We start from the raw sequence: 8,317 nt of genomic DNA, 5'->3' as shown, positions 1-8,317 counted from the left end.
GCACACAAAGTGAATATGAATCTCTTCACAAACATCAGGCTACCCCCATGTTAAAACTAAGTGGAATATTACTTGTAGAGCACAGTGAAGGTGGAGAACTAACAAACCTTTAGTCCATTATAACATAAAAGACTAAACCTTCTGCAATCAAACCAAACCTTATTTCTTCCAGGTTATGGCGAGACACCCATAACAGTTTGAGACACCCAGATTCAATCAAAGGTTCAACAGAAATAGTAGAATACCATTGTTTTTGTTTGAGGGGAAAATTTATTTAGGCTATGTGAGATATGAACCAAACAGTGAAAAACATCATTAGTTTTGAGAGAGTATATTTAGCTGAGGAAACTTTGCATTGTGGAGAGCATTTTACTAAATTTACTATAAAGTCACAAATGAAGGCTTTCATTTCACTATTTAATCATCTTCCAGTTTGTTAAGTTCCAGGATAAAAACAAGAAGGAAATGAAAACTATAACTTGATTCCAACCCAGTACCTATACTGTATTAGTAGATGACAATATGATCTATACTGTAAAAATCCAGCTGGAGAATAAGAAATGGTAGATACTTAAAATAAAGTCTTATAATATCACAGTTAGGATGATTCAGTCCTGTAAGGTGAAGCTTTCTGACGCTTTTCTACTTTTTTTTTTTTTGACCTACAAAGAAATAATTTGCCCCAAATTATAAAATACACAAGAAGAAAATAGTTCAATTGTAAATATATTTATTGGTTATACAAAATTTGCACACCAGTGGTCAGATCAGTGTCTTGTCAGCAGTGTCCTGTGTGCTGCTGTCTGTCTCTGAGCTGCTACCTCCTGTCTGTCTCTCCTCCTCCAAGCTCCTCTTGATACTCAGCTCTCTCTCTGGAGGTTTTGCCGCCTGGATGTGGAGCTTCCCGTCCGGAGCCAGGCAGCAGCTGACAGCTTCAGGATTCAGCCCTTCAGGCAGATCAAACTCCCGTCTGAACTCCTGCCGTCTGTAAGAGTAGGAGCCTTTCCCGTCCCCCTGCTTCTTCTCTGTCTTCCCGCTGACTCTCAGCCTCCTGCCCACCTGCTGGACACACAGCTCCTCTGGGGAAAAGTCTTCAGTGTCCAGGGTCAGGGCGAAGGGCTCCCCCTCTTTCTCCAGCTGGTAGGAGACTGGTCGGATGGTCACAGAGGCTGGGACAGGCTCCGTCTCCTCCTGGATCTTCTGCTGAAGTTTGTCCATCAGCTCCAGACGGCTGTGCAGCTCCTGTATGTTTCTCTGCAGGAGAAGAGGCTCAGCCTGAGGCCACAGACTGCGTACAGGCCAGTAGAAGTGCGTGAACGGGCCGAGGGCAGACTGGAGTCCATGTGAGCACAGCATCTTCAGTGTGGTGAGGTGAAGCTCTGTTACAGTGTGTGTTCTGCTCTGTTACAGTGTGTGTGTGTGCAGTGGGACGGTCCCGGCTTTTCTCTTCTGCCTGCAGGAGCTCCAGCGTCTTCAGGAAGTTTCCTGTCGTTGCCACAGCTCTCCACCTGGCGGAGCTGTCTCTCTCACAGGTGGTGACGTCACTGCACCGCTCCAGACCTTTCGGGAAGCTTCCCGTCTTTCCCAGAATTCAACGCTAGATGTCACTAATGCTACACTCTGGATGAGGATTAGAGCCATAGAATGGAGACATTTAAGAGAATCTTGGTTGGGGTAAATTGAAAATCATTTAGCCTAAGTAATATATTGAAACATTAATTCATTTTCTATTGATGGGAAATGTTTATCTTAGTTCTTTGTTTCAAAGTACAATCCTCAGAAATAATTTAATCATGTCAGTACCAGAATTTGTGTTGTGTATGTTTGTGTGAGGAAGTGTCAGGATGAATTGGTGAATTAATCTAAAAGTGGAGCATAAACATCAATCAAGTTAAACCAGATGAAATGACCTCACACTGCAACAAGTATAAGGTGAGGGGCATCAGAACTAAAAAGTTGTAGTTGTGGAAATAAGAAGTTGCAGTAATTTTTCTTGGTGTAACAATAGTCGAACATATTGACATTTTCTGTATGGTAAAATTACCTGGAGTGGCAATGGAAGTGTGTGTGTGTGTGTGTGTGTGTATGTGAGAGTAACAGAGACAGTACTGTAATGTGTGTGTGTGTATCCATCCTCGCCCCCCTCCTTAGCTGGAACCTTAAAATCTCCTCTTCTAGTCTCTGGTTCTCCATCTGAACAGCTGCCAGCATGCTGGACACATGGGCCCGTCTTCCTAGAGAGAGAGAGAGACATACAAAGAGAGAGAGGGAGAGAGAGAGTCTGTGTGTGTCTTGATATCAGGGTAGAGGAGTGTGATAGCCTGAACGTCCACAAGATGTCACTGGTATTGATTTGCATTTACTTCTAGATTGAGTCTGGACGCAAGCAATGTAAAAACTTTGGATGAAATCTTAGCAAAAATAGTAAAAACGGATAGATTGATAAAATAGACACTTAAGGTTTGATTTCATTGTTAAAAATCAACTTAAATGTCTCGGAAAACTGAAAACTCCATGTCCATATCAACCATTCACAAGCGCTGTTCTCTGTGTCCATGTGATGCTGCTTCTAGCATGCGCAGACTAAATTTCAAAATAAGAGTATATACAAGGCGACAATGCTATTTATTGAGTTGGTTGTTTCGTCCACGTATCTCTTATTTTAGAATTTGGAGATAAGACAGGCACAGGGCACTGAGAGGGTGGGTCATAAAAAGAATTCTGCTAATCACAATATGCTATTCACAAGATGGTTGCTTGTTATTTGTGAGCAATTGTTTCATCAATTTTCTTTTGGTTGAGAGTAAATGGCAATAATGTACAGAATTATGAATCTATATGTCTCTTTAGGGTAAGATAATATGAAACTTCAATGATCCCCATGGTGAAATTGCAGCAAAGAATTGGATTTGAGAACAAATGTGCATAGTTGTTTACATTAAAATGTGTATATGTATATACTGGATATAGAAGGGACATACAGAAATGGGTTCAGACATGCAAATGGACATTAGCTATTCACATGAGAGAAAGAACCTGATCTCAAAAGACAACAGCGCCCCATAGACTGGTATGTAAGTCCTGAGATTTGTCTCTTCTTTTGTAGATGAGTAGAGATGAGAATTGCTGCGCCTGCTGAGGACCCGCTCTCCCCTGAATAGAATAGAATAGAATAGCAAATGCATCTGGTTGTAGCTGACTTGTAAGACTAAATAATAGGTCCTTTTGCCGAAGGAGATTGCGGATTCATAGATGATCACACAAGGGACCCTGGTTCAAATATGGTCTCTTTTAAACAATGTGTGTGTGTGTGTGTGTGTGTGGTACTGACTGTGTTTCCAGGTGTTGCAGCTGGTCCAGCAGTGTTTCCAGCAGGTGTGTGTTTCTCTGCTCCTGGTTCCTGAGCTGCAGCAGCCTCCTCTCCACCTCCCTGATGCTGCTGCTCTGAACACACAGCTCCTCCAGCCGCACCGCACCGTCTAGACAGGTGTAAGAGCAGAGTGGAGCTCAGGTACAATATAGATATAAAACAGACGGTGGTATTCATTATTATCCATATAAATATATAAAAAAAGATCCAACCGCACACTGTGAGGCTTTGCTGGCAATATGCCCACATCTTCATTTTTCTTACAGCACTTGCAAAATAGGCTTATAGGAGCGAACAATGCATTTTGCTTGTTGCTTCCTCAGGTTCGCTTACTTTATATGGACTATTTTGTATTCCTACATCCAACCAGCACCTGCTTATAAGTGACTGTGCACGGGCGTCTTGACTAGACTACTCTTCAGTATTCGTTACTATGTTATTATTATTATTTGCTGTAGTAGTAGTACACACAAATTTAGAAGATATGGTTGAAAATCCTAAATCATACTTTCTGTCCAAAGCTCAATAAGTTAACAAGTTAATAAGAAATCTTGCACTGTGGAGAACATCTCACTAAATGAATTATAAAGTAATAAAGATGAACGCTTATATACTGTAGAATTAAAACAAGAAGTGGCAGTGCAAACTGTAATTCAACCAATTTATTCCAGTAAATATAACTATTTGTATTTGCACATTTGATTGGAAAGTGCTTTGTAATAAAAACAGTATTGTTCCAGTTAACATTATATAAAAACTCAGCTTCACCTCTCCAGCTCCTTGTTAGTGTTCAGCAGCTCAGCCACTTTCCTCCTGTGGTCTTCAACCAGACTTCTGTTTCTCTGCAGCCACATCGCTCTGGAGCCACCAGCTGCCTGTTAGCACAAAATCAATAAAACCGTTTACAGTGAAATAGAGGAGACCAGACTAGAAGAGACTTTAACACAATAATGGAGAAGACAAGACAAGAGAATAGAAGGACAAGAGAGGACAAGAAAGAGAAGACAAGAGAAAAGAAGACAAGACAAGAGAGGACAAGAAAGATAAGACAAGAAAGACAAGCGGGTACGGAAGCCGAGAACGGCTGTGCTTGCAATTATTTTTTAATGGCGTTATCTCGAGATAACAAAGCTTGTTTTCTCGAGATCACAGGATAATTATGGAGAACTTGAAAATGAGGTTCATTTGATCACACCTGATTTCAACCTTCAAGATCACTGTCATGACTGTCGGGGAGGATTCATAACTGAAGTCAAGGCATAAATGTGTAGTTTTGTTTGCTGCAGTTACGTTGTTGTAACTGTAAAGTAATAAGAGGAAACGACATTTTATTTTCTCGTGATAAAGGGTTGATTATCTCGTTATCTCGAGATAACAAAGCTCGTTTTCTCGTGATCTCGAGATAACGGCATTAAAAAAAATTATTGCAAGCATGGCCGTTCTTGGCTTCCGTACAAGAGGAAATCTTGTAAACACTCACTGACGGACTCTGGGCTGCCCTCTGTCTGTCTTTGTGTTTGTCTGTGGCAGCTTTCACTGTCCCAGGAGGAGATCCGTCTCATGGGGTCCTACACTCCTCACTCCCCATTTTCTCCTCCTCCTCTGCTGTCTTCTCCTGGTCCCTCTGCTCCTGCACTTCCCTCTGTGTCCAGTGGGGGCAGTGAAGACTCGGCTCCTGTCTCGTCCTCTGTTTTAATCTGACTTTGTCCAGCTAGGTCGGAGAAACGGGTGTGCAATCAGTTACTGATCTATTTATTATTTCTGGTTCACATAAGAAATAGACTCATTTCTCTCCCTTTCCCTTTTCTCCCCCCTACATGTAATAATGCCAGAGAAGTCACATCTTCTTCTGTCTTTCTTTAAATTCCCTCATGCAGACCAGCATGTCTGTTGTAAGTGGAGTATCAAAGACTCAGTACAATATTTTTCTTTTTGCTACACGCTAATTTGACTTTGTTGTCCTTGCACAATATTTAATTCCTAGCTCCACCATATGTCACAGCATATTAACATGTTACCCTAAACTGAATTCAAACAATATTTAACCAAACACATTTGTTTTGATGTCTTTAATGTTAAGGGGATGAGATACAGAACATCATTTCTAACCCTATCCCTATTTTGGACAATTTAATCCATCAGGGTACAGCACCTTAAAATGCAGAAAAAGTCAAGGGGGTTGAATACTTAATAATTCAGAGAAGAGTATATTATATATATTTAAGCCAATACTGACCCACAGAGCCAAATAGCAGTAGTTATGTGAGTAGAGAAACTGAGAAAAAGGACTTCCAATGTTTTATTCATGCCCAAACAAAAATATTGTTGGCACAGAAGTGGACTGTATATCATTTAAAAACTACTATGGGTATAATTTCTGTTGAATCCTAAACTCAACCTTTGACCTTTAAGACTCCTAAAAAGTTACTGCTGTTTGCTTATGGAGGGCAGAACAGAATGCCATGCTGTGCTTTTTGCCTAAATTTATCAACATACAACTATACTAGCAAGGCGGCTTTATACCTGATGTGGCTAATGAGCTAGCCTTATGCTTTACCTCCTATTGGTATCTGAATTTTGAGGTTTGATGGATAGAGGAACTGCACATTTGTTTATCCAGAGGCAACTAAAATATATACCAAAATATAATATAATGTAGATATCACAAAAAACAAAAAGCAGATAAAGAATGATATCCAACACATGCTGGTTTACAGACATACGTGTTTATTTAACCCAGAACCTCATACACCTCTATGTATGAACACTTGGTACAACAAAGGAAGGCAACAAACTCCTGCTGGTTATGTCCATTCCCAGTAAGATCCCCTTTCAATTTAAAGACAAAATAATTTCTCAATTCATAAATTTCAGAATAATTAGCTGCATTAACTGTACAGAACAGTCCTCTTTGAATTGTTTAGGTTGCATTCATTTGGAGAAACATCAACAATACCTACCTTTTAGAAAGGAAAACATGGAGAGTGATTTCCATCTTGGTAAGCCACATGTATTTATAATTTTATTAACAGGAAAAGATTAGTACTAGAGGATTTTGCTGAACAGACAAACAAGACAGCCAGTCAGGATGGATTAGTCGTTTGTGTTGAAGGATTTGCATTTGTGTCCAGTTCTCCTTTAGTTTGATTTACATTGTAAATTCAGTTAGATTTGTTCTTGAAACAAAACTATGATGAAAAGCATAAGATGAATCTATGATGAAGCATGTTGACCTTGAATGAAGCTACATCAGGTGGCCTTATGGTTATTTTATTATTAAGATGTTGCCATTGCATTTCTTTCAGCATTCATGCAAATGGTCACTCAACTCAATGCCCTTAAAGACGATCGCCATGAAAACATCAACTGCATGTTTGTGAAAGTCCTGAAGAAGGAGCATTATCTTTATGTTGCAGCCTCTAGTTTCTCTGGAGTGACTGCTGAGCTCGACTGTGACCTTTCACCAGTCTGCTTGTGGTCTTGGCTCCAAACCTGCTTGTGGATTTGAGAGCCTCAATATGTGGGAACCAATAGTGAGCACAGCTTCATCAGCATGCAAACGTCTCTTGGATATGGACAAAGGAGACTTTCCTCCCACAGAGAAAGAGTCTCCTCTCATGACCGAAGACACAGTGTTAGGTAATGCTGGAGCCTCCATCCACCCAGCTCAGCATGTTGAGATTGGTTTTGACGATGACTACCACCTGAAGGCAGTTGGAAAGAGATACCTCTATGCTCCCTCGTGCAACACATCTGGATTTGTGACTGACTGCTGCTCACCCTGTGGATCTACTCTGGGCTGCCTTGATGAGTGGGAGCCACTGGTCAAATCCCACTTTGACTTGGAGAAGGAGGGATTTGGTGAGGAGCTCCTCTACGCTTCATCACATCTCTCTAGATTTGTAGTTGACTGCTCCCCACAGCATGGGCCAACTCTGGACCAACTTGACAAATGGGAACCAGTAGTCTGCACTGATTCTCAACTGATGCAGTTCCTCTCAGTCCTCCTGGAGGAGGAGGAACTTGGTGAAAAGCACATCTCTGCTTCCTCATCAGTGAGTTCTACATGTATGGCTGCCTGCGCTGCACACCATGCCCCTACTCAAGATCATCTTGATGAATGGGAGCCAATCGTCAGAGCTGATTCTAAACCGATGCTGTTCCTCCAGGACTTGGAGAAGGAGGACGAACAATGTCCTTTTATCATCTAGAGGGAAACCATCAACTCTTGTGCACAGATTGAGGCCGCTGCTGGAAGCGCTGTCACCGTCCTGCATCAACCTGAATGTTGTGAGGGAACAATAGTCACTGTCCTCTCTGCTGGACCTGACAGTAACTCCACCTCAGAGGAGGTTCTCCCCGTCTCTCTTGCTGAATACACCCTGATTCACCTGCTGAAGGAAGGATCAACCAACCTGCTTCAGGGGTCCGAGGCTCCAGCCATCCAGGTTGAGGTCAAAGCTCCACCAAGCCTTGTGGTTGAAACTGTAAAGGACACAAAGGATCTGTCGGGTCTGAGCCTGGAAAAGACACTTTCACCCGTCCAACTGGTCAAACCTACAGGACCTCAGACTTCCAGTGCCAAAGACAGCCTGTCAACAAAACCAAAGAAGAAGTGTGGCTTCGTTTCTTGGCTATCCGGCATATTCTGGGGGAAGAACAAGAAATATGCTGACAACATGGCTACAACAGCAGAGACGCCACTCCAATAGACCTGCCAAACAGAAGGAGATGAGCCAAAGCCCTGCTTAACAGCCCTCTCATCTGCAGTCCACTTCTGAACTCCTGTCATCTTCCTATCCACTTTACAAAACTGAATCATTTTATTTAAATATATTTATTTGCACACTACTGTTATAGTGTCTTTGCACATTTCTTCAAAACACATTCCTGCGGTTATGGGTAACATGTAGCCTAAAGCAGTGAAAGTGTAATGGAATTAGTAAA

At 41.6% G+C, this 8,317-nt stretch overlaps 1 protein-coding gene and 1 long non-coding RNA gene across 2 annotated transcripts; both read right to left on the bottom strand.

Moving 5' to 3' along the window:
• Window positions 1-762: 762 nt before the first annotated feature.
• LOC139639318 (heat shock protein 30-like) lies at window positions 763-1,414 on the bottom strand. The gene has a single exon (XM_071513404.1). It carries the CDS (start codon window positions 1,354-1,356, stop codon window positions 763-765), a length of 594 nt encoding a protein of 197 aa, XP_071369505.1. The 5' UTR covers window positions 1,357-1,414.
• A 1,600-nt stretch (window positions 1,415-3,014) lies between these two features.
• LOC139639317 (uncharacterized) lies at window positions 3,015-4,988 on the bottom strand. Its single transcript, XR_011694859.1, has 4 exons — window positions 4,851-4,988; window positions 4,139-4,245; window positions 3,332-3,479; window positions 3,015-3,153 (listed from the first exon to the last, which is right to left on the bottom strand). It is a non-coding gene; the product is annotated as an uncharacterized lncRNA (long non-coding RNA).
• Window positions 4,989-8,317: the final 3,329 nt, after the last annotated feature.

This window comes from Centroberyx affinis, unplaced genomic scaffold (genome assembly GCF_046629955.1).
Source record: "Centroberyx affinis isolate AG114_WGS23_722 - 3 ecotype Tasmania unplaced genomic scaffold, CSIRO-AGI_Caff_v1 ptg007121l_1, whole genome shotgun sequence".
In the NCBI taxonomy this organism is placed as follows: Eukaryota; Metazoa; Chordata; class Actinopteri; order Beryciformes; family Berycidae; genus Centroberyx; species Centroberyx affinis.
This window is presented reverse-complemented; position numbering and strand designations above follow the sequence as displayed.